General features: G+C 40.5%; 1 protein-coding gene across 1 annotated transcript; it reads left to right on the top strand.

Moving 5' to 3' along the window:
• The first annotated feature begins 568 nt into the window (after positions 1 to 568).
• On the top strand, positions 569 to 27,956 carry LOC140243036 (uncharacterized). The gene is made up of 8 exons (XM_072322775.1): positions 569 to 1,019; positions 4,453 to 5,033; positions 14,746 to 14,753; positions 18,015 to 18,151; positions 18,647 to 21,322; positions 21,862 to 22,101; positions 22,688 to 22,794; positions 23,438 to 27,956. Exons 2-8 carry the CDS (start codon positions 4,641 to 4,643, stop codon positions 23,939 to 23,941), a joined length of 4,065 nt encoding a protein of 1,354 aa, XP_072178876.1. The 5' UTR covers positions 569 to 1,019; positions 4,453 to 4,640; the 3' UTR covers positions 23,942 to 27,956.
• The last annotated feature ends 43 nt before the right edge of the window (positions 27,957 to 27,999 follow it).

The following is a 27,999-nucleotide window of genomic DNA, read 5'->3' on the forward strand; positions in this document are numbered from 1 at the left end:
CACATTTTTGTTTTGTGGTTTTTTTCCTGTTGTTCATGAAAAGCAGTTCATTCATTTTTTTTTTTTCATCAATCGAGTCATCTAAAAGCAGGTAATTTGTTTGCAACATTCCTTTCACGTTTCATCAATTTTAGGGACGGATGGCTTCAGAGATTTCATATAATTGCCGTGACTATTGCAGTAGAATGCGTTCCACGGGACGCGGAATGCTGTGATATCCATTTTAGCTTTTGTCAACCCCTCCACCCTCCCCCCCCCCCCCCCCCCCCCCCCACCTGCCGCTGCGCTAATTTCATTCACCGGGTTTTTAGCTTTCCCAACATATTCCCTGCAGTATCAAGAAATTCGCATCTATTTTGCTGCCCCTTGTATCAGTCAAATGACCTGTGCAGCTGATGTGAAGTGGGTAAAGCGAAAACGCCACATTCCTGATCACTTTATCAATTCTCCCAAACTGATTGGTATTTCCCATGGTTCCCCGCCGTCCGTGGGAAACAACCGTGTAAAATAAACGCAAGTAATTCATCTGGCACGTCGTGCATATCGCATGTGTATTGTCTATGGGCAGCCGGAGAACGGACAAGAGACGATCGTAAATTCACGTAGAAAGTGACCCTTACTTTGCTTAGATAGTGTTGAAAGTGCACTAGAGGAACGCAACATCCTATGGAATCCTGATTGTACGGGAGAATACTTCCAGTTTGCCCGGGGATGGAACATTTTTGAAGAAAATCGTGCCGATGTGCGAGTGGAATGTAGAGCTACCTGTTCCGTGATCGTGTGAAATTTTATGCTACATGTTGTCACGCATACACAACTTGGATTGTGTGTGCGTGTGTGTCATCAACAATATGGCCACCGCCGTGTCGACTGCTCAGCATGCATTGTTTATGTTCAGCAGCTATCAACAGGAATCATGAATTTCACAGCATACTTGACAGTAGCTTCTCCCTGGTTCCCCCCGTAAAACATTCGAGTTTTAGCTATCGCATCTAGGCGATTTGGTGTATATTTAAGAGGTGAGAATGTTAGTAATGCAAATTTAATGGCCATTTCATGTTTATTGTAAATTTACAGTAAATTTAACTTAGGCCTAAAGTCGCCAGTAAAGACCAGTAAAATTTAAAGTTTACACATCGATATTGACGATACATGCGAATTCGCAAATTCAGTTTGGGGCTCTTGGGATCGTAGGATGGGGGGTTGGGTGTCCAGACACTTTAGACTCTCGCGTACTGACTTGCTTATTTTACATTGTACTTTGAATACACATTTACACACAGCTCCTCACTGACAAACAACTGTTTACGTAGGCGTGTCTTCAAACCAGACGCACTTTACCATGTTTACAGTGACAGTAAGAGTCCGGTCCCACAACCTGTCCGGACACCCAATGACTGGGTAGACCGATCCTATATACCGTAGTGTCTATACAGTTTTGGTAGAGACCTAATTTCAGGTTTCTAACATTTTTATGTGAAATAATGAGAAACCTCATGAAATATGAAAGACCATGTAATTCTATGAGGAATTCGACGTTTATTTGATGAAAATTGGTTTTGAAATGGCTGAGATATACAAAAAAGAGTGATTCTAATAAAGTGTGGGACCCACACTTAATATTACGATCGCTTTGTTTTACTTTGTTTTTGGATGTTTCAGTCATTCCAAACCGGATTTTCATCAAATAAACTTTGAATTCCTCTTTATGCTCTGTACTACATCATAATTGTTTTCTTGGTATCTCGCAAAAAGTTAAAAGCCCAATTTTTCATCTCCACCAGTACTGTACCATCCCTTTAAAACTCACAACAGACCAGCCTACATGTTGTATAATAGTGTTGCTACTCAACCAGTACACAGTAGGCCTAATCCCCAGAATTCTGCAAAGTAGCCTAATCTTTCTGTGGGAATGTGGAACACCTGACCTACTCAAACTCGGCGACAAGCCACTGCACTGTGCCTGTGCGTGGTAGCTAGATGACAAACTGAATCGGCAGTGAAGGGGATTTAAAAAATCGACATCTGGGCACTGTTTCATGAAAGTTGTCGGCTCGACCTGACAAGTTTTCGGTGAGCGTGAGTCTCAGACAATTTCAGTCAAATCCTTGGTTTTGGTTGGCTGAGAAGCTCTGGTCACTGTCAGTAGAACGACTGTTACTAATTTTATGGACCATAGCTAGTAGTAGTATTAAATAGTATTACACTATTAAAAATGATTGTCAAAAGACTGACAAGTTGTTGGGGCTGACAACTTTCATACGGTGTCAGGCCGCGGCCTTTATGCCCTGGTCTTTATGACTGATTTGTGTATCCAAAATCATCATCCCTTGTTCATGGGATCATATGTTTAATAGACTCTTGACATTTTGTGTGGGAACTCTGTCCCTGATATAGAAACTGAAACGGGAACTCTACTGCACTAAATTAAGTGCTGCTGTGTACAGAGCAGTTTGAACTATCCATGCAAGGGACTAGGATCTAGAAACCCTCAAGTTGGTATAATTGTTCCTTTCGTTGATGTCATTATTATTTTTGTATCTTTTTTATGACTTCTTTTATACAATGTTGCTACATGGAAGAACTGATGTCTAAAATACCAAATTAATACATGTATGTACACAATATCTGGAATGCAATGTTCTGTGTACATTGTACAAACTGTAGATCTGATAGAGACCTGTTTTGAAATGATTTCATACTGATTATATTTAGAAGCATATGATCTTACATTGTTCAATTATGGTTCAGTTTCTCATACCTGAATTTGACCACCCATGCCAAAATTTGACAGCGCGCCAAAAGGATACTGACGATTAGTCAAAACTCAAGTCAAATATTTGTCACATTTTGGATGGCAGTATAATGTATGAGTATGGTTGCATTTTAGATGGCTTAATTTCAAATGATCTATTAGCGTCGGTAGAGATGCCATATGAACAGATTAGTGCAGTTTAAACACCTGATTTTAATATAAGTAACAACTGTAGATGAGAAAGGCAGAGTAGTAGTTGATGGTCTTCAATTTACAGGTGGTTGAATGTTCTACAACTTTACAGCACTACAATTGTGCTTGTCATTTGTGTCCACATGAAAACTATATACATAGTGTAGTCTACATCATGTGACTGTGATGGTGTTGTATAACAGTAATCCTAATTCATTTTGCAAATGAAGTTCATGAAACAAATTTTAAAAAGGCTGCCAGATGATGTACAGTGTACAAAGGTGTTAACTTAAGCCATTGTGTTAAAGGACATGGGAATTCATGAAAATTGATTTTCTCATTGGGTTTATTCACATCTTAAAAACATGCATATTTTACGGCTCTGCCAGTTTTGGTATTTTGCCTCCGAGAAAATTGAGATTACACTTACAGTACATTTCAGTACAGTACAGCTCAGTACAGGCAGTTTATGCAGTACAGTTGAAACCAATTTGCAGGATATGGTGATGGATTAAAAAAATTATTAATGAGTATGTCACAGACACATTTCTATGAAATGCCTCCCAGTGCAAGTGCAGCGGTAGTTGGACGTGATTAGTGATTCAATGTTTATTACTTTGCTGATTCAGCATTGTAGCACTAGATTTTGTGTACAATGGGATATAATATGCACCTTGCGTAATCTCCTTTGCTACCAACTGCTCTGAAATTACAATCTCATCCAGTTTTAGAGTGAGATCTTGTGGGGAAAATAGCATTTATATGCATTGTATGTGGTACACTGAGTAGCAAGAAAGAATGAGAGGAAGCAGAGAGAAAAACAAAGCAAAAATGCATGAAAATAATTTTGTATATCAAACACCACTTACATTTTGTAGACATCACACAAATAGCATTTCACTTTATATGAACTGGGTTATGATGGGCCTGACTCTACTGTACAAGTACAACTGTATATTGTATACACTTTTACTGTACATCTTGTATACTGGAAAGTACAGTAGGTGTTCACAGCCGGATGCTGGTAGAAAAGAGAAAATGACAAGTGATTATTGTTTCTACCTTGCAGTCTGACTTGTGTAATTTACAGCAAGAGAAGTACAATTGTACAGTACTGTACCTTGATCAGTACAGGGCAAACACTGTAATGATGTTTTCATGGTTCAAAGTCTAACTCTCCTTTTAGGGACTGACGGAGGACATCACACACAATGTTGAATTACTTACTGTGTAGATTTGATGTTTACCAGTTTCAGTGCATCTGGTGTATTTAACATTACAAGGAAGACCTATTATACAGAGAACATACTTGAATAATTCTACTGTGTGCAGTTGAAAAAAAAAAAGTAATCTTAAAACAGTTCAAATTCCTAATGATATTGCTTCTGAGCATGTGAAGTACCATTGTAATATGATTCCTCCCCCATATGATCATTCTTGTAGTGGGAAATATGTTGACAGATTTTCTCTCTCTATTCTCTCTTCATTTTGATTCTCCCAACTAGGTATCTACGGATGCGAGTATCACTTTAGGATCACCTCCATGGAATATATAGTGGGAATTTACCCAGGATATATTTATTTCAGAGTGCTGTGTACTTACTGAGGATACGTATTTTCAGACACTTTGTTTGAGTGAAACTAGAGTTTGCAGTTTGGACGGCATCTGCCCAGCTGACCGCAAAGGGGCGCAATGCAGAAGGGAGCGGCCGGCAGTCGGCCGCAGATCTTCCTCGGCAATCACAGGAAAATGCTGCGCGACATCTCAGAGAGTCTCAAACACCTCCAAGTGAATCAGTCGGGGGACTCCTTGGGCAGCGGCGGCAACCCCTCACAAAATGGCAACTTTGCCAACGGGAGCAACTCACAGTCCACGGGAGGAGGAGGAGTGGGCAATGGGCAGGGGGATTCCCTGCGGCACCAGCAAGGGGGCAGGAGTCGACTGGCTTTCGGCGGACACAAGGACAAACTGGACAGTATCAGAAACAGTTTGCTGGTGCACGAGATGAACGGGCCAGATAGTGCGGTGATGGGCAATGTGGGAAAAAGTAACTTTCAGCACCCATCTCCGATTCTCATTGATGAGGTGAGTTAATTCAAGTGTGATATTAGAGCTCATTCTTGCCAACCCCCCCCCCCCCAAAAAAAACAAAAAACAAAAACAAAAACATATGCATAGTGCATTCATGATGGGATCATACTAACTACATGTATACACAGCCCAGTCGCTGTAAAAATGTGAGCGACTGGGCTGTGTATAGTTAGGATCTGTGGTTTTTTAAATTCGCCAACAGCACCCAATGTGGGAAATTTGGAAATATAACAACCCTGCAAAATATATGGCTTAACAGTATTCCTAGAACTCCAGCTCTCAGACCATGTACATTTGTAGTACTTCACGTTCCATGTAAAATTTCTGTTTCGGTGAAGACTATCATCTGAGCAGAGTGCTACATGTATTCAAAAATGATATGTTTGGAATGAAAGCTCACTATACATTGTTTTAAAGTGTGTGTACAGTTCTGGTTGAGGTGAGGATTTAGCTTTTAACGTTTTGCGAGATATTCAGAAACCACTCTATGAGATGTCAAAGAGCATGCAATTCTAAGGGGTGTCAAAAGTTTATTTGATGAAAATCTGTTTTGAAATGGCTGAGATATATCCAAAAACAAGGTGAAACAAAGAGATCCTAATAAGAGGCGTGGCCTGTCGCCTTTTATTATTATCACTTTTTTGATATCTCAGCCATTTGAAAACCAGTTTTCATCAAATAAACGTTGAATCCTTCTTAAAATTACATGCTCTTTCATATGTCATAAGAGGTTTCTACTTATCTCATTTAGGAATGCTATAAACCTGAATCCCCCACCTCAACCAGCACTGTACAGTCCCTTTAATCTAATCAAATTGAGATGGTACATGTAGAAACTATTTTTCCAAAACTGCTGCTGCAGGTGCAATGTCAGTTTGTCTCTCAAAGGAAACAAGGACGCTTTTAGGGAAAAGTGACGTCAAAGAGAAATCTGTGAATGAATTGACTAAATTTAAAGCATCAGACCTGAAAAATAAAACAAAATATGAAATCTTGACAACATCAGACAATATTTTGGAAGTTACACTAATGCAATGTTTGCATATATTTTACTCAACTTTCAGAAGGAACCTTGAAATAAAATACAATATGATTACATTATATTAAAGATGTTGCTTGTGCAGCCTAAAAACAAAAACAAGCCCTCTAACAGGTGTCAAAGGGATTGGTAAAATAAGTAAATGCCTATGATTTCAAAGTGTACCAGAACAAATGCACATTAAGATTTTCCTTGGTTATGATTGTTACAAAAAGAAGTAATTCTTTTGTACTGGAAGTATACATGTACTTTTGATTTTATTTATTTATTAATTTGTTTGTTTATTTGTTTATTGATTGATTTATTTATATGTTATTTCCTTTTTATTTCTATTTCTTATTTTATATTTCTATTTTTTGGTGTGTGCAGACACGTTGATTTCCAGAATTCTCCCAGATACTTCCTGAGAATGAATTCTTTCTTCATTTCCTGATATAGGAATTAATCAAAATATCTTTGATGTACATGTTGTACAGCTGTTTATAAATCCTCATTGTGTGTTGAGATCAGGTACAATGTATCTAAAGTGAAACTTCTTTTTAATCTGCTGCTAACTCTTGCAGTTTTCTGTATTCTTTCACAGCGAAAAAGGACAAACAAACAAATATTGTGAAGTTCAGTCATTAACTAGGTCAGGATTAGAAATTTGTATTGACTGCGGGCCACACAGTGTACATCTGGAACATTCACTTAGCTGAATGAAAATGTGATGGTTCAGAAAAAGAGGCACGTCTGTTCAGTTTTTGTCACTGAAGAATGTGCTTTTACCATCCTGTATTATCCTATGTTTTTAAATGTACATGTGAAGGTAGATGAACAAATTGAATGGATGTGTGTTCCTGTATTGATGAAAAACTAGGTATAACAAATTATTTTAAGTCAAATCTGTGTTTTTACAGTGTGGCAGTATGTAGTATAGAAGTCGTAACTATTCAGTTCATTGATGGGAGACAATGGCTTGTTATTGATTCGGCACAGAAATTCTTTTGGCTGAAGAAATTCCAAGAGTTTTAGGGGGATTAGTAGTAAAGGGCTGCTTTGAGTGCTGCCCTTTGTCACAGCTTTCTGATGCTTGAAGATGAAAGTGACACGGTGAGTGCAGATGGGCTGTGGATTATCTGGGCCCATTGCGCTGCATTCCTCAAGTATTGATCTCGCGCTGGGGGTTGCGTGGCTGGGATATTGGTGACGTCACATTCCGGGGGCACAGCTGGAAGTCAATGCACTATTCACTTTAACCTTAGGGGGTCGAGTGTTTGAAGACTGTGTAGACTGGGGTCATGTGTATACAAATGTATCCCTGTGAATCATGATCAGTTTAAAGCCAGCTGTAGTTGGAAATCAATGCACATGACATGATTTTAGGGCTGTTTTAAGGCATTATATACACTGTACACTGTAATGTCTGTATAGGTATGTTGTATACTGTCTATCATGCAGAATTCCTTTCTTTTTTTTTTTTTTCTTTTTTTTTTTAAAGGTAGGGGATACCTTTTACAGACCTCTCAAAATGCAGCAAACATTAAATATGAACCTCAGGGGACTTGTTTAGGCCACTGCTGAGAAATTTGGAAGTCAACAGTTATCTACAATTTGAATAATGCACAAAACTCAACTACTCAGTAGTTCTGTGTGTCAGCCACACTTAAGCCTTTTTGTTGCAGTCTTCTGTATTTTTTTATCTATAAACACAAATCTAAAAGTATAAGAGCTGATGTAATATCATATAGAGTGTGTGGCAAGAATAGAAATGTTTGTAAGTTTTGATGAACTTTCTTCACAAAATATACATGATGGACACACATGCAGTGCATGGGTCTGCAAAGGTAGCCTAGTAATGTACTGGAATTTACGGTGAGCCCTGAAAAAATTCAATTCAAAATCTAACGGTCAATAAAAATGTACTAAATGTTACCTTCCACTTTCAATACTTTATGGGAGTTTCTAAAATGATACTCTCTTCAACATACCACTGTATTTATACAACTCTTCATTTAAGGCATGCAAATGGGATTCCCTACCTTTAAAACTTGCTATTGGATATAATATCTGCAAGAGTGTGTCATGTGCAATATTGTTATTATGTACATTGTGCACAAAATCAATCTGAGACTGTAGATCCAGCAGTTTTGTGTTTCTAACAAACCTCAGGTACTGTACATACAATATTGTACTACAGTTTGTAATACATTTTAATGGCTTTTTGGAATATCTGCATAATTTATACAGTCATCAGGCATGAAAGTTTTTATTACATTGTACACACTGTACATGTACAGTACTTTCAAATGGCAAGTAGCCAATGTGAAACCGGTATTAAAACAAAGCTTAATATACACTGTACAATGTTCATTACATTACAGTCGAAAAGAATGTACATACAAAAGTGTATGGTTACAAGCCATCTGATTGTGCTAGATACAATGTACATGTCACTGTGACATACAGTGTATACTGTGTGTATTGTTGATATTATCAGCAGAGTAACTATTAAAAATTAAACCTGGTACATTGTAGTGTACGTATTATACACTGTAGAACCTCATACCACTTGTTGTATGTCGAATTTAAAAGGCCCATTAGTATACATGTACAATGTAGTCTTCCTTGTAGACACAGTTTTGCAGTTCAACTGGATAAGCAGTAAGACAAGCACTATTTCAACATGACTAAATGTTGTGCAGCTCTTGTTCAACAGAGTCATCCAATCGTTTAATGCCTTGATACACTTCAAGGTGCAACATACAATATGTATGGTAGCCCTACTACATATCGACCACCCTTATTGAAACCGACCGCGTATAATTCGCGCACTGAACACTTAATACGCACTTCTCTGCGCGCAAAGCACATAAAAATGGATTGGCTTTGAATGTAGATTAGGATGGTGTGGGAAAACGCGATAATTCACTCTTCATTAATGGTTTTAATCAAGGACAAAATTTCGAATGAATATTTTCACCGAATCATAATGACAGCACAATGTAATGTCTATGGAAGTTTCTAAAAGGCTTCTAAAAAGCTTCGTACAACACGGTGTTCAATACAACTCGGTTTACGTGCATTGTCAATGCAAAATCAGCGGTCGATCCTAAAAACGCGATTTACCGCGGGGAGCTGAAACGAGGCCACGCAAGTTCGTCGGCGATATTTTTGCACTGAAACTTCGAATCGAAAAGGGAACAATGGCATTTGATAGAGCTGGATTTTCTCAATCACGTAGGTCAAGTTTTTTACGTGAATTTCAGTGTTAAATATTCTTATCAAGCAAATAAACATTAGGCGGTCGATTAGTAGTAGGTCCAACCCTACATTGTACATTAGTGTACATTTTGTAAGTCCTTGCCCAATTGCCCGGGGCAAGTGAAAATCAAAGTCAGGCAAGTGTCTCACTCTTAGAGCTGTGAGAATACTTGCCCAAATTTGGCAGCAAAGAATGTTGAAGCCATCTTAATTTTTTTATACATTCCTCCACCCCCAAACCCATGAAATCAACCATACACTACAGAAGCCCCATGATAACAACTCATCTGTTTTATAGTGATCATGCAACACATTAATTTCATTTCAGCAACTTTCCAATATTCATGTAAAGAAATCTCAATGCAATGCAATGTTACTACATGTACACTGTAACATTTGATCAAACCAAGTCTGTTAAATATTCCATGATGTATTTAAGTCTGCAAAATCAACACGTAGGCCTACAGTAAGTGTACTGCTCATTCCAATGATTGTATTATATGAAGGTCTTGACTTGTACAACCTATTTTCTATATCATTTTCTTATAATTTTTGACTTTTTGGGAGGGGGGCAAATAAAATAAATGTTCGGACAAGGGTTTTGCAACAATACAAGTGTATGAAAGTTTGCCTGCCTGACCGTTCAAGTGGTTAAAAAAAAAGAAGTTATGTACAAATGTAGCACCTGCATTTGTTGTGTGCTTTTTCATGCAACTGTACTAGTACAGTACACAGTGCTTCTGTACAACTGTATAAAATGTACAAATGTACAATGTGGATGGGCATGGCATATCACACAGGGTTACTGTAGATCTAGAGCCTTTGCTCAGCCGCAACTATTCGTACAATGTGTGGAAGATGATGACACATGGGGAGGGAATGCGCTAAGCACACAGGGCGAGGGTCTGCTACATCGTACGTACAATGCCCTGAAACCGTAGTGCAGCCTTATGCAGAATGTGCTTTGTACCAGGCACAGTTGCAAGTATTCTGCATGCTGGGAACAAGTGTGTTCTTGGAATGTGATGAAAAAAAGAGGGGAAAAATTGAGAATAGCCCACGAACATACAGATGGCCATTGTTACGTAGCATTCCTCCACTATTATTCTGTGTTGTCTTTGATTATCTAACATATTTGAGAGCCTCTGTTTCGTTCTCAGAAAGCTTATGAGTGTGGAACCTGGAATGTATTGCAAAGGTCACAGTTTTGTGTTGAATCTGAATCAAACACATTTGTATTTGTAGCTACAGGGTATACATCACATAGTATGCAGTTTAGTAGAAATGGTTGGTGCAGGTTTCATTTTTTTCTCATAACTATTGTGTACTCATAGGGAAAAAAAATGAATCACGGAAAGCTAATTTTGTGCAAGGTTGTATGCTTGTGTTTGGGTTTGGGGTTTTTAAACTCCCAAGTACATGCATGCTTGTCTTTGGGATTTTCAACAGGTGTACTCAACATGAAATACAGTACGTACAAAAGCATTATCACCAAAATCCTCAGAGGAATTCTCTTTAGATGCCTATACATTGTACATGATTAGGCTCGTACAGTATGCTGAAACTTCTTCTTCAAGGTACTCCTCAAAGTTCCGTCTGGAACCAAACGAGGAGGAAACATCTTGGCATAAAGTGTAGGCCTACTGCGCTAGCTGTGTGATGAAAGGGACAAAACACAGGATGTCAACCACGGGACAAGCGACAACGAAGGGATTATCAGATTAATCTGAAATTGAGCATGTTCTATTAGCACATTTTGTCCATGATTAATGCCAACTTACAACACAGGAGCATTATCCTTTCAAAAGTTATTAGACTTGAAAGTGAAGAGTGTACAAACGATTTCAAGAAATGAAAAGAGGCCTCTAAGACATGTACAGTACTGTACTGTACCTGATCATTCTTATACATTATACTCTCCCCCATAAAGGGGTTGTAGAAAAACTGCTAAATACACACTTTCCCATTCGTGTTATGATCCCAAAGGAAATTGAATATTATAGAGAAGAAAGATGGCTCTTTCAGAAAATGTGAAGAACTCAAGATTGACTTGGTTGACCCATTTCACCTGTTTTGAGTCCTTACGTAAAATCAAGGGGTGCGACTTTTTGTTTGTTTTGTGGTGCACGGTCACATTAACAGCTGATGGAGGTTTAAGATTTGATCAGCTTATAGAGGTTTTAGATTTGTAGCCATACAGCTTTGCAGTGTACATTGTAGCTGATGTTACTAGTGAATAATAAGTCCCGTTTATAGTGTATAACAATCTGATATTGAAAAAGAAAGTCTTAGACCTGTGTAGATACAGATACCACAGTTACACTGTACATGTATCATGTGCATTGAAGATTTACAGTAGATGTGATTCAACAATTAATTCAGTTGAAAGAAAGACCAATTCCCACTGGACACATTCAGATTAGGGGTGCCCGAGGTAGAAAGTGAAAGGAAACTACTGCAGACTTTCCCATACGTTTGTGCGTGCAGTTTACAATAAGTGTGTGTAGATATGTATTTGCAGCTGTGATTGTATCTACACTGCACACCTGTATGGATTCAGTCTCTGCGGATTGGAAAAGGTCATGGGTCAAAACAGTGGTTCAGGGGTCAGTACAATGTATGCCAAGATGGCTGAATCTTGAAATTTCCATGCTGAACTGCATACAATGTACATGTATGTACATACACGTGTACATGTGTACCACATACATGTAAATGTAATTGATATGGTGTTACAACTGTACAAATTCACATTGGTACTTCTGAATTTTTCATAGGAAGGGTAGGGCACCTGAATTCTTCCTTCTGTACATAGGCCCGACATGTGTAGGGCCTAGTACACCTTTGCTTGTTGCAAATACAGTGTATACAGTACTGTATTGTAGAAGTGTCAAGTGTAGGCATTATGTACATTAAAGAGCTAGGGGTACATTTTGTATGCTCTGAATTGCAGATAGGAGCCTACATTTATGTAATTACAACTTTCAAAACTTTCTTGATGTACAACATACAGTGTATTGTGACTATACCAGTACACATACTGTACTATCCAACTGCTGAAACTGTGTGTCATGTACAGTACATTGTACAGTATACACAGGAACAAGACGTACAACAGTGTACCAGGTGTATACAGGAGGCCTATGTACATGCTGTACCGGTACGAAGTTGTACGTTGTATGCAAATTCTTGGAAGACAAAAGGAAAAACAATCCCTATTGTTTGAGAAATTCCATCAATTCACCCTCTGAAAAGAATGAGTTCACAATCTAAAGATCATGTAGGGCCTAATGTTTGACGCATGGTGCTTATCCACTAGAAATCTAATACCCCTTTCAGGTAATCGCGGTTCAATTATCCGCATCCAAATAATGCGGATGAAGTAGTCAAAATCGCGTTCATATATCCCATGAAGTGCGCACTACTTTTACGAGCACCCGTTCATATAATGGTGCGAAGGACGGAGTTATTTGTCATGGTTACGGCGCACGCCTCTATAATGACGTAATGTTTCCGGTGAATATCCTCACGTGTATGCACACCTCTCGCGCACTCAAGCTCAGCAATCAGCGGTTGTGCGGGAAATCGAGTGACCTTTGACCGAACTGTGGAATGTTAGTGCGGATAAGTCGTAAAACGCGTTCATGTATTCTCGATCTACTCCTCATGCTGCAATTATGCGCATAATAGCAGCATCAAAATAATGCGCACTTTTCTACTCCTCTCCCGTTCATGTAATCGAAATTTTACGACTTAGTGCTCCTATTATCCGCATCCACGATTACCTGAAAGGGGTATTCATGAAGTAAATGTGCAATACAGTTACAATTTTGTCACACAATGGAATACACATTGATGTATGTGCAGCCCACTTCTTGCTGTTGCAAAACGATGGTCCGAAGTAGTGTATGCTTGTACATGTACATTTGTACATCAAGTAATTCTGTTTGCACCATAATGGTGCACCAGAGTACCATTCTTGGTTGCCTGCGAAAGATTTCCATGAATGTTGCAAGTTAGTGGCGAACAAAGCTGGCCTCCCCCTTTTCCAGACGGCTCAATTCCCCAGCCCTGAGGGAGGGAGGTGAAAGTTGATGGAAAATCCACAAGTCAGCTGAACAGAGCTGTATTTTATAGCATGGAGGGAATGCTTGAGATAACATCTGGCAGGTCAAACCACCAGTGACCCTGGCCTTGATTTGTGCAACCACCTGGCCAAAAGGTCAAATTCCTGAGTCTGCTGCTTTCTGCTTTCTTCAGATTGAAACTGAATAGTCTTTCTTCCAGGCCACATTATACAAAACCTTCCTCAGTTTATGATTTACATGTAGGCCTATACTGTACATTCCTGTCCAATATCAATGATTTTGTGTATGAAATTGGCCACCATGCTCTACATGTTGTATACAGCCACCTGTTCAGTAGTACCCACTCCTAACTCATGCTAACATGTTCAGATTGCACAAACTTGAAGATTTTTTTTTTGTTTTGTTTTGTTTTGTTTTTTTTTTTGGGGGGGGGGGGATTTCCCTAGTTTGAGTAGGAAGTTTTGTGAAAAGTTAATTCTAAACATCAGGAATGGAGTGTACTGCACTGTGCAAATTGACAAATTGAATTACAAAATTGTAGCGTACATTTGTACACATACATTGTACTTTAAGAGAATTTGTAGGCCTACATTGTACATGTTGTATTCTGGATACAGTTTGTATACATCATATGTGAAATATGAAAAATCTACATCTAATAGGATTTGCTTGTACATGTAGGCCTACAATGTACATACATAGTTCCACTTGAAGTACAGCTCTACAATTTACAATATAACATGTCCTATAAAGCTCATGTGTCACTGCCAGAGGGTTTTCTTTTTCTTTCTTTCTTTCTTTCTTTCTTTCTTTCTTTCTTTCTTTCTTAAGTGCAAATTCTCATTTAAAGAGAGTTTGAATTGCCATTTGTAGGTACACCCAAAAGGACTTTTGCCAACCTGTCCTCTATGTTCTGGAAAAGATTTTTAACATGGTCCTCTGAAGAACCGTATACTTGTTACCAACATAAATGTATTCTCTGTTTGTAGTCCTTCTGTGACTGTATTTATATTCACCGTGCAGCCACTTTCTCACATGGTTTTTTATAAAAGGATCTTTCAGGGGAGGTCTTTTAAAAAAAATTTTTTAACTATCTTTTTAAATGCCTTAACACCAAGTCCGGACAATGCCACCACACTGTGACACAATGCCAGAGCTCTGCTACTTGTACCTGAGCAAATAAATGAATCATAGGGAAAATATGACAAGCAGCACCAGAGAGCTGTCACGCTCTAGGAGAGAAGATTGTGAGGGCCCATTATGCCATCATGTTCCACTTTGTCCGATGCCTGCCTTTGTCCAGCTTTTTTTGAGTTTACAGATCCTCTCTTCATAGCAACACAGGTATTTGCCCAGCTCTGTTGAGGGAGGGAGAGAAAAAAAAAAGAGAAAGAAAGGGGAGAGAGAGAGAAGAGAAGAATAAGAACAGAAAAGAACAAAAAGCGAAAATCCAATTCATGTCCTTTCTTGGTGTCAGTACAATTGTCAGCCAAATACTATTCATGCTTGGAGCGGACAAAGGATGTAACATCCCTGAAAAGTTTGAACGCTATTCTGGGTAAGGTGTCTTGTGTAACAGCAAGGCTAATCATTCCAGTTTGGGGGGAGGCACTAGTCTCGCAGAGCTCAGCCTGCTTTACGGCTAATATTCTCAGATTGCCGCAGGTGGCTCCGTCATTGTGCTTCTGTTCGATCAGGCACAGGCGTGTTGTGGGTCTCCTATTAGGCGCAGGCACAGACTAGTTCAGCAAGCAACAAACCAAATAGGTCAGATCAAAGTCTTGTGGTCCTATTGTCAGGAGGAATAATAGAGCCAGGAAACGTGCCACATTCCAGACATACTTTTGATGGGAGCTGCTGAGCACAAGTGGGAGTAGTATGAGTCGTTCCAGACCTCTTTACAAACTCATCCTGACCATGATACAATTACTGACAATGCCCAAGCATTGTTGAGGGCTTTAGCCTAAAGTTTAGGCCAGACTTGAATGTAAAATGTGGTGTACATCATTGAAGCATTGATATAAATTGCAGGTAGAAGGGTTCCTGTGCTCTTAGGGCCTCTCATGGTCAAGCAGTTGTGGGTACCCAGTATAAATGGGACTAGACTTTAAACCTATTTGTGAGCTTTCTTCTTTTTTTTTTCCCCCATTAAATGTAGAATTACCTGATGTGCTCTTTGTATTCTCTGCATACATCTGCTCCCTTTTTTTGTTATCTGATGGGATTTTCCATCTCAGAGGAGATTTACTACACTTTGTCTGCGCTGCCTGTAGTTTGACATATTATTAAAAAAAATAACAACTCTACATGTACATTGTACATGACAGCATTGTTTGTTTTTGTTTTTTCTTCTGTATTGCTATCATGGCTGACATGATTTCCCACCCCCCCCCCAAAAAAAAGTTGAAAAATGGCAATGCCACCAAAATCGAATCAGATAAGATCTAAGAAACAATCTTCAACATGTAAGGCATCCATGTGATCTATAAAAATGGATTATTGTTTACATGTACTGTACAGTATGTACAAGTGTAGGTCTGATCCAATAGGAAGAAAACAAGAACATACAACTTGTACGTATGTAAAGTTCTGTCAATATACAGTATTGCTGGCAGTCATGTTGAGTCGTATGATAGCATTATGTCCTTCCTCTATGTTTTTACTTTCAGAATGTGATAATCTGTAGGCTGTACTGTGATTTATCATACACCACAAAGCAGCTGCAGGAGAGTTACATCCATCAAACCATATTGTGCTTTGGAATACATGTACATTGTACACGCTGTATATACAGCATGTACATAGAAATGAAGTTTGCTCATTTCCCCAAAAATGTTTTTAAAATCGTAAACTCAACTTTGGTGTCTGTTGTCCCTCTAATCAGGGAGGTGCGTTCCCACCTCCCTGCTCTAATGCACACGTACAATATACACTAGTAACCATCACTAAGATGCATTGTAGGCCTACATTGTTTGCAGCTCAAATGTTAGCAAGCAGTTCCTGGTATGTAATTAATGCTCTGTCTAGTTGTTGGAATGTAGATATATGTAAGTACGGATCTTTTTCTAACAGTGCTACTGTAGTGAATCACTCGAAACCATGTCCAATGTGGGGCACATTTTCAGTATTCAGGTGCCAAATAAAGCAAAGGCTCTGAATACATGATGTAAATATTTCTACTAGACTTGCCCCACCTGGTGAAGACTATACTGTAGATTTGTACATCCTGTACGTGTTATCAATAGGCAGAGGACTTGTATGCCAGAAAGGAGTACAATTGTAGTCCAGTGTAACCAAAGTATTGTTAAGACTACACAGATTGTCCAGAAGAGTTGTACAGATAGGCCTGCATTATATAATTACATAAAATTATGTGACTCTGGACGGAAGGCGCTATGGGCAAACAGGCAGAGCCAACACTGCCCATAGCTAGGATATTTAGAAGTGGGTCACGCAGTTTGACGAGAGTGCTGAGAATGCAATGCCGATCGGTAACAACCGTCTCAGACTATGTGTGCAGTACAAGTAGAGAGTCACGGCACATGCCAGGGATGCTTGTCGCATGTTTCAGTCCAGTGACATCAAACCCAGAGCAGAGTCAAATTCCAGTTGTCTCCCCCCCCCCCCCCCCATAGCCTCTGTTAAAGAGCCCAGGTGATGTGTTGGCAAAATGAAGGAATTTCAAAGAAATCTGTTTATTAAATCAATCATACAGATGATGATAATTGCTAAGCTAAATTCAAATTACCACATTGAAAAGACTGACAAAAAAAAATTGACAAACTTCACTTGCAAAAACTTCACTAAACAAAACAATAATCAAATCTTTCATCACAGAGTTTGTTGTTTTTGTTGACTGGATAGTTTGTCAGTTTCTTGTCTCAAAATAAACATAGCAAACTATCCTTGCACAGTAATGTGGTTTGTAAAGATGTTAATCATTGTGTGATTGCCTTCTCCAAATCTCACCTGTACATTGTATACACTGTATGTTACATTTACTTTGCATATTTCAAGAAGATGAAAAGAACAGCCATCTTTCATTTCAGTATTAGGGCCTCGTAAAAGACAGTCAGTTTCACAATAACTTTGCATTGGGCAAAGGGATGGGTAATCCTTTAAAAATCTATCAGGCACAGGCTCATTTTAAAAGGCAGTACAAATGTATGAAGCCTGTTCTTTAAACTTAAAGATCTCTACCCATGTACAGACACACAGCAGGCATACAAACATCTAGAACTTTTATTTTGTAAATCGTGATGTGTCTTGAGAAAAATGTGTGGTTTGAAGACTATACTTTTTTTTATACAGTGTATATGTGTATATATGTCAACACTGGTAGAAATGATGTACGTTGTACATGTGCAAAAGTGTATGGCACGCCACTGATGGCTGCCAGTATATTGTGAGGCTCCCATTTTACAGTGAGGTCTCTAATACAATGAACAGCAAACTTGTGTTGTAAAATAATAATCAACTGGTATCTAATGCGGAAAAGCTGAAGAAACAGCCATTGGTTTTGCACTCTTCACATGTTGCTCTTCACTATTAAAGTTTGATTCATTCTTGGTTTTCATATCCTGTTTCTCAGGATGGTGTCCCGAGCAGCGGCAAGGTCTCTCAGCTATCCCGTCTCTACCAGAAGCCTGGGGACTCGCCGGACAGCACGAGGGAGGGCAGCTACACCAGCAGTGCTGATAGCTCTCCGGTGATCAATGGCGGACTCCGCTCGTATCCAGCAGGTGAGTACTGGTGGGGTTGTGGAAAACAACAGCAGCAACAAGGAAGAAACAGTTACAAGAAACATGAAACCTTTAAGATAAACAGATAAACTGCACTGCAAACAGACGGCACCCTAAAACTTTGTGCATGAAGCACTTGTGTGTGTGTGTGTGTGTGTGTGTGTGTGTGAGTCTCGCATTAACTCTCAGTACGTTTTTAAGGACTACTTCCAGATGATCCTGATGTACAATAATTTGAGGATGAAGTTCCATGAATAATGTCTGGTCTTCTGTTGGAAGATGTATGAAAGACTTGATTCTGCAAAGTCGTTTGATCCTATGTCAAAATATTTCAGCTTGTACATTGTGAAATTTTGCTGAATGCAGTGCTCCATTCTTGTACTTTACAATACTTAGGATGGAATACAGTTGTACAAGCAGTTTAGATGTTTTTAGAAAAAGTTTATCAGAGTAGTAATGTGTGAGCTGTCTTTTCTCTTGTGTGATCTGACTCAGGTTATGGGTTCAAGCGGAAACACAGCTACGAAGACAGAGCGCAGAGCACTACCAGAGCAGCTGTGGATGCCCACAATCAGGCATATGGCCATCAGACATCACAGCAGCAAATCTATGTCGGTGGTGACAATACCCGCAGTCTTTCCTCGTCAATATCGTCAAACAACTCGTTCAGTGATGGGCGGTCCCCGGTCCAGCTGCAGGCCCATCATTCGCACCAGCAGCAGCAAGGGCCTTCGGGGTACCCCGGTCGATCCTACACCTCCACCGTGACCCTTGGTGACACCAACCCCCATAACTCACAGGGCTTGGCCGTCCAGGGAGGGCTCGTTTCCAACGGAGACAGTAGACTGCAGTCCAAGTGGAATGCCATGAAGCTGAGTGGCTACCCTGGCAATTCAAGAGACTCTAGTGGGCAGATGCACATAAATGCTGCCCGAGTACAGAACAGCATACAAAGCACAAATCATCCCAGAACTAGCCCGGCCATGGACCGGACAACCCCAGTCAGTAGTGGATCCTATGGAAACAACAGATTACATGTGGGGAGGAATGGGGAACTGATTCAGTCATATGTTAACCACAATGGAGACAATGCAGGATATGTGTCCAGCTTGACAATGAATAGAGTGCCCAGCGCAGCTGATGGTGGTTATAGCCGCATTACCATAAATCCAGAGGACAGGACAGTTAAGAGACAAACTGTTAATATTGAAAGCACAGAAACCTTTCTACGTATTTCAACAACGTCGTCGACAACGTTTTCATCTGGGAAACAGCTGAATATGGCGGAACCCATGTCCACACATGACCCTCCACCGTATCCCCAAGGGAGAACATATAATGTGCAAGCAGCTACAGCAGCCGCCCAGACCATATCGCAGTCCAAGGGCTACAGTGCAGTACCCAGTGGGAACTTTGCTGGACAAGGGTCAAATCAAATGATGGTGCAGCGTAACACCCACGCGGGGTCTAACGTAAGCTACACTAGTCAGGGTTCCAGTGCGTCGAGCCATCTCTCTGTGCCACCAAGTGCTGCACAGGAGCAGCAGCACCGGAGCTCAGCTCATATCATGATCCTGCCACCCGACAATCAGCCCAAGAATTTGGGCATGTACAGCCCGGACATGATAAATGCCATGATAACCAAGACGCAGCCACCCCCCAGCTATGAGCTAAGCACCCAGCACCGACAAACGCCGCCAACCATCCAGGCACAAGCTGGGCACGTTGGAGGTCCAATGCAGAGAGGAGGGACTCCCAACATGACACAGCAGCAGTACAATGCAGCTAGATTAACCCCACAGAATGGTCAGAGTCAAGTTAGCAGTGGCTCCATGTTCAAACCCATTCAGTCCCACATGGGTGGAAATGTTGTGCAGATACAGACTCAGCCACCACAGCACCACCAACCTCAGCCAATGCAGCACCACCAGCCGCAGCCAGCTGTCGTGACCATAAGTCGCATCGACCCACACAGTGAGCAGGCGGGCAGCAAACCTCCTCCGCCATACCGGCCTGCTCTGCCCATGCAGACCAACATGGGGGAGATGATCCCCAAAGACTCACAGCTCAAAGTGCCTACCCCAGTCCCTGCTGCTGTCAGCACCACCACAGCCATGGCAGGGACTGGTTACACTTCACCACCCATTTTACAATCAGTAAGAAGCACCACAGTGCAGAAACCTATTCTCCAGACAGCTCATGGACCAGATCAGGCACCTCCTGCTCGAGGCCCCTCGCCGGACACAGTCAGCACTCAGAGCAGTCAAAGCACCCAGAGCACCCACAGCTCCTCCACCAGATCTGAGTCACCTCTCATCAGACCGCCCTCCCCGATCTCAGAGATATCTGACAGCACAGAGCTTGAGAGTGCCTCCAGTGAATCCCAGCCCCAGGAGACAAGCAGGATAGAATCCCCCGTTCCAGAACGTCGCAACAAAGGCAGGCACAAGGAGAGGTACGAGCCTCGAGTCAAGACGTACTCCCCGCAGGCATACAAATTCTACATGGAGCAGCATGTGGAGAACATCCTGAAGTCTCATAGGCAGCGACAAACCCGCCGCATGCAGCTGGAGGCCGAAATGCAGCGCGTTGATCTCTCAGCTGTGGACCGGGATCAGATGCGACGCATGCTGTACCAGAAGGAGTCCAACTACCTCCGGCTCAAGCGGGCAAAGATGAATAAGTCCATGTTCAAGAAGATTAAGACCCTGGGTATTGGTGCCTTTGGAGAGGTGGCCCTTGCCAGGAAAGTGGACACTGATGCCCTGTATGCTGTCAAGAAGCTGCGCAAAGTGGATGTTCTCCAGCGCAATCAGGCAGGTCATGTCAAGGCTGAGCGCGATATCCTTGCTGAGGCAGACAATGAGTGGGTGGTCAAGCTGTACTACTCCTTCCAGGACAAGGACAATCTCTACTTCGTGATGGACTACATCCCCGGAGGGGACTTGATGAGTCTCCTGATCCGGCTGGAGATCTTTGAGGAGGACTTGGCGCGGTTCTACATTGCTGAGCTGGTGCTGGCCATTGAGAGTGTCCACAAGATGGGATTCATCCACCGAGACATCAAACCAGACAACATCCTCATTGACAGGGATGGCCACATCAAGCTCACAGATTTTGGGCTCTGCACTGGCTTCAGGTGGACTCATGACTCAAAGTACTACCAGAAGTGTAAGTCAATAAACACCTGTTTCTACCACTTGAAATATATCATATAGTGTAGGCTTTGAAAGTAGATAATATGGGGGAGTTAAGTTTGTCTTGCCCATCATGGGGTTTGTTTTTATTTTACGTTGTGATAAACTTTTTTTTTGCCGTAATCATCAATATAAAAAACTGCTTGTTTCTAGACTCAATGACATAATAAACAAAATGCTTATGTCTGGATATATTGATTCAAATGATACTCTGAAGTATTAATGTAGATGTCAGCAGGGAAATTTGTAGATGGTATGTCACCCATTTACAGTTGCTGTTGATTTATAACTTGCGTAGATATATGGCATTTTTTGGTTTTGTTCGTTTATTCTGAACTAACATCAAAATGTCAGGTGCATTAAGAGTGTGATTTAAAGTACCTCATGTATGTGCAGGCATGTTTGACAAGAAAACGAGAAAGCCAACTGGTCGCCGCTGAGCAGCGCCTTCATGTGAGGATTTAGATGTTTAATGCAAAGTATGCTAATTCTTCTCTTACCATGCCACTACAGCTGGGCATGCCAGGCAGGACAGTATGGAGCCCTTCGACACCAACGATGGCGGAAAGTGTCGCTGTGGCCAGCACTTCGGCAAGGATTGCAAAGAGGACGTGGACCTCAAAACGCTCGGACAGCGCCCTCTAAAGACCCTGGAGCGACGGCGGAAACGGCAGCAGGAGAGATGCAAGGCCCACTCCCTGGTGGGGACACCTAACTACATCGCACCGGAGGTTCTCACGAGGATTGATAATGGTAAAGTTCAGGCTCAAGAGCACCTTAGAAAGGGTCGGGCGGGGAAGGGGGTGGGGCAGTGATTTCATCTTGTAGGTAGCTGTTAAAGCAGAACAGAAAAAACCAAAAATTGTTTGCAGCAAGCAAAAGGTACATAAATGCCCCATGGCAGTTGTTAGCAGAATGCTGTAAAAGTGGATATTTTCGCGCTCGGCCGGTCAAGAAGAGTTTCGCGTGTTTTTAATTCCACGAAATCCAGACATCAACTACCGCAACATACGACAAGCAATGATATTTGTATGCTTTTATTTTCGTGCTAGTGTCTGGTTGCATGAAATGCATGAAAATTTAAACACTACCAAAATTTCCACTCTTACAGTAGCTTGTAAGAAAGAACTCTGAAATACAGTGACCTTTTTCAGTATATTAGGAGGCTTACTAATAATTGCTTTGATTTTCATTCATGACCAGTGAATTCTATTTTAATTTAAGCTGCAGTCCCTTTGTTTGATTCATTTATGAGTATGTGATATGAAAAAAAGTGTAACATTTGGCTGAAGTCAACTGATTGTCCAACCTTTCTCCCTTGTTTCACCTTCTCTTCCAGGTTACACCCAACTGTGTGACTGGTGGAGCGTAGGAGTGATCCTCTACGAGATGCTGGTGGGACAGCCCCCATTCCATGCCGACTCACCTGCTGAGACGCAGTGGAAGGTACCACTCCATGACCTTCATTCTGAAAGATGAAACTGACCTTTAGAATAAACCCTGTGTGTTCAGAATGGAAAGACGGGTTGAATGTGGTGTCAGTATTTACATTCACAAAATAGAGGTTGATATTCTAGCCACCGCATAAATCAAGGAGAGCAAGGGGTAGGGCCTGTGCTCTTTGGTATACAATTCATATACAGGGTTGCAGAAGTTTCTTGTATTATTAGTAGACAGTCATTGTCGTGAGATTCATGGTCGGAACCTCTTTTCCTTCTTTTCAAATTGGCACAAAACATTTTTATCATTTTGCAGTGTGTCTTGTTGAAACACACTAGGCACGAACCAGTACAGTTGTAATACAATGGCTCACTGAGTAAGCTCAACTTGCTGTGCACAGGTTTCAGGTAGGACATGCATTTTAAAGAGAAAGGTTGATGCATATGTGCTGCCATTACTGAGCAGTTCGTCACATGCATTCAAGGAATATCTTCCATGTAAATGTTATGATGACTGACAATGAATGAATTATTTCTGCATGTCTCTGGTTGTTTATATCAGCAGACAGATAGATGAATTCTCGTCATGGCCCGCTGTTTTTCATTTATTTCACTTCTGTATATCTTTCTTCTTTTTTTTGTGTGTGCAGGTCATCAACTGGCTACAGTGTCTTCACATCCCGCCACAGGCCAAGCTCAGCCGGGATGCCTCAGACTTCATCCTGCGACTCTGCACGGGGCCAGAAGACCGGTTAGGGAAGAATGGCGTCCTGGACATCAAGTCCCACCCCTTTTTCCAGACCATCGATTTTGACTCTAACATCCGCAAGATGAAGGCCCCATACACGCCCACCTTGCGTCACCCGACAGACACCTCAAACTTTGACCCAGTCTCGCCAGAGAAGCTGCACGGCTCAAACTCCAGCACAGACAGCTGGGACAGCAACCCCAGCGAGGCGGAGAGCCACCGCCAGCAGCCCGACCACGCCTTCTTTGAGTTCACGTTCCGGCGGTTCTTTGACGACAACGGGCACCCGCACCCGCTGCCCATCGACATTGATTCGTCGCCGGGACCCGAGCAGATGGAGAGGTCGGAAGGGGACGGCGCCGCGGCGCAAAATAGCCTTGACATGCAGGAGATGGTGTACGTTTAGCAAGCACCCTTGTCTCACCAAGCGATGTCCGTCATTCAAAATTCTACCATGTGTACTTCATGAGTGATGAGGAGACGGTGTGTCTCCCCCCCCCCCACCCCCACAGGACATTGATGTCTTCTCATCTCATTTCTATTGCTATCTTCATGTACCTTTTAGAATTTGCAGCACCCGTCCAGGACGAAACACTGCAGACTTGTGTAATAACGCTGAGAATGCAATACTCTGTGAGAACCATCATGTAGAAATTAGTTTGTCAAGAGAAGTTGATTTACAGGACATTGATTAGCCATAGAAATCAATTGCGAACTAAAAGTTTGCAAAATGTCTAGTGGGTTGGGGTTGACATGCCATACCATCAGTATGTAATGGCATTTGATCAAATAGATTAGTTCCAAGATTATGTAGTTGGCAAAGAACGTAATGACCACAGTCATTGTGAATTGCATGGTTTTTGTGTAGCAGTAATTAGCATCATCCATATTTTCTACTTGGAGCTGTGGGGGGCTTCAGACATCAATACATTGGAATTTGTATCGCGAGTGAAATCAGAGTACTACAATGTATATCATTGATAGCAGACATCTTTTGCTCAGGCCAATAGTCAAAGGCGAATGTGGTGAATATTCTTGATTGATGTTTCTTACCGCATACCTTACGATTGATCAGGTTTGCGTTTTTGTGTGATCCGGCCGAAAATACGCTCACACAAACACATGCACTGTGTTGGCAAAAGTTTTCATGCTGGTATTGCTCACAAGTACCTTCTGTCGTGAACAAGGCAAAATGAAGTGTATTTGGGGTAGTTTTATGGACAACCTTGGATTGCTCATATCTTTTATTCGACCGTACTAGGGACTGCCTGATCTAGGAGTATGCTTCATATGTCGTTAGTGGTTTGATGGGTTAGATGAGACATGCCTTCTAGCCATTGATTAGTAAAATAATAATAAAATTGTCAAACTTGATGAATATTATTTAATATCAAGTGAAATACTGGTAGATGCTGCCGGGGCAGAACGTATTCATTGAGCCTTTGAAAATTCCTTGGCATTTTTACCTGCGTACTGATCAGTACTTAAAACCAGTTCTGCTATTCGAAAGTGTATTCAGTGGTAGATTGCCTGAAATACAAGTAATTGCGATTTGCTTAAAAATCAAGTACTACTGCAGGTATTCAGCATAATTCATTAGAATGAGTCACAGATGCAGTACTTCTGGTTTTTTCTTCTTCGTTTTGTTTCCTTAGATTTTTAATGATGCTCAAAAAAAGAAGAAGAAAAGAATAGACAACAGCAAGTGAAGATGACCAAAGACAAATTTTAATTCAGTTTTTCTTGAGGAAAAATATGTTTTGGTTTCAAAGTTGGTGACTTAAACTTATTGATTGCATTGCTTATAACAGACTGATGTGTACATGCTCAAGTATATTTTGCAGGGTTCCGTATGTTAAGAACATAGACAGTAGGGGTTTTATTTTGACTGTGTTTGAAGATACCATGACTTCACTTGCATGGTACGTGGAGAGAGAATGTCATGTGACAGATTGACTTCATTGAAGATAGATTGATTCTAATGAGTTGCAAAAGATAAAGCTTCTGTTTATTTTAATTATTTTAATGGGAGAAATAAGGATAATGGATAGTGCTAGAATGGCTTAGATTTTGAAACAATAAGCAGCAATCATTTTGAAAGTCATTGTGAAGTGATTTCAGTTTCAAGACACAAGAAGGTTAATTTTTTTTTAAGGGTCATCTATCTTCTTTTTTTTTTTAAAGGGTCAGTCCTTTCTTCTCCCGTGGCAAATCATGACTATTCGGAGATAAGAGAGATATATCCATATTGGTAATGGCTTGTCTCCCATATTCTAATGGTCGGACATCAGGTATTTAGCATGAGTGAAAACAAACCTACTATTGGTGTATCTTTGCGTCAAAATATTCTACTTTTCTTCCATAATTTGCTTTGAAATTCCATGAAACTGTCAGATATGGTTCTTCTTTACAGTTCTGGTAGCCACAATAGATTTTATTGACAAATTATAGGAAAGAATGGTAGGTCGAGGATTCTGAACACCAACGCACTGCTCGAGCTCTGCACATGTACTGTAGTGCAGGCGAGCTGTTTGTTTTCACTACAGCTATACCGGAAGTGACGCATGCTAGACTATGAGAATCGGGACTTGAAAAAGAAAAGTTTGATTCATCTTCGTGTTGCTTGTGTCCACAATCAAGACAACATGGATGGTCAGGGCTTTGTCCCTACAACTGAAAGTAAGCTTTATCAAGTTTTCAGTCTTTATGACAGGGTGATTTTATAAATTTGCAAGGTAGAGTTGTAATAGAAGACTTTGGTCTGCACTTATGTTAGTCATTACTAATATAGGCCTAGGTATGAGTCACTTGAAGTGTTATCTGTGAGCTGTTACCCCCTTGGACACTGCAGTCTATTCCTTCTTGAAAAGCATAGAATTAGTCAGAGGGGGAGCCAAATAATTTGAAAAAACCCATGAGGTATTTATGTTTGCTATGAGCACACTTACAGTGAACACTTACACACAGATTAGCTTAAACAAATTCTATACAGAGATGGTTCAATATGAGCGTTTCGGTTTTGGAGACAGAAAATTTGTACGATCACTGATGTTGCTGGAGTGGGTGAATAGTCTGAAAAGTACAATTGGAAGGTTTGTCAGGCTGTGAATGTCTGTCTGTCTGTGTTCAAGGACTGTCTTCTGTTTCTTTTGTGCTGCTTGTACAAAATGTTATGCAATCGCATGTCTATATTTAAGGATATAATTTTTACCGTTATGTTTGTATGTATGTATGTCTGTCTGTCTGTCAGTGTTGTCTGTTGATGGATTTTTTTTTTCCTCCCTGTCCTGAGCTGTTGAATGTTGTAAATACTTCACTGTACAAGGGGCATCTAGTGGGCACAGCCCATAGCTCTGATGGACACGGTCTCTAACTGTAGAAAGGATATGACAATCTGTTACGTTTCACTGATGCTGTGGGAGATTCTTCTCTGCTCTGTAAGCTCGTTATTCTGGCAGCAGTCACAAGATAGATCATTTTTGCTAACTGCGCGGTAACTACCGGGAGTGAATCACGACTTTTTTTTTTCTCTTCATGTTCCTCCCATTTCAAGTACACAGTAATTCTGATGTAAAGGGTAGGGAAAAGTTGAGAACTAGCTGAATACGTTTCATGCATCCAATGTTCATAAATCAAAGTGATGTGTATCATGTGTACTGCAGACCATGCATATTTTTTAATGGTTTTTTTTTCTCTATTTTTTTTTCTTTCACCACATTTTCACGATTATGGCTTTGGAAAGTCACACATTTTGCAGCCTTGGATTTGGTGTGGTGATGTTCTTTTATCATTTATCTTGCTTTTATTTTCAAACAATTACAATATATTTCTCACAATGGAGTGTTTTTTACCAATGTATAATTTTGGCATTTTGACTGTCGTAGGATGTGTAATTTAGGTGGATTAAATCCGTACTGAAAAAAATTCACACAAGTCTTTATGGTGTAAAAAGCTTCAGAGCCAAAGAGTTGCTTGTTTTAATGAACTGTGTAATTACAAGAAGAAAATATTTAAAGATAATGTAAAATGTGAAAAGCATGAAACAAACAGTACATATCTGACCACATTGTCAAATAATGTAGCATTTGTAGAATATTGAGCCGAAATATATTTGTGAAACTACTGAGATTACCTTGTGCATGGAAAACATTCATGTTTTCTCTTTTGTACAATGAAATTCTTCATGACCAAAAGAGCAAGTAATTGTATATTTCTAACAGGATCTATACATAAAACCCTTTGAATATTTTAAAAATATCGTCAGAGGGGTTGAGGTTTGGTAAATATTTGATACCCCGTACTGCTGTTTTATAATTAAATATTTCATGTGTAGGAAGCACTTTGGGTCATTATTGTATATGTGAATATTAGGAGATACTGTGTACATGCAAAGAAATAAAGAATGGAACATGTCCACATGACATTAAAGTATTGTCATCACTTTATTCTTTTGTTCTGCTAATG

The sequence above is a fragment of the Diadema setosum genome, chromosome 19 (assembly GCF_964275005.1).
Source record: "Diadema setosum chromosome 19, eeDiaSeto1, whole genome shotgun sequence".
In the NCBI taxonomy this organism is placed as follows: domain Eukaryota; kingdom Metazoa; phylum Echinodermata; class Echinoidea; order Diadematoida; family Diadematidae; genus Diadema; species Diadema setosum.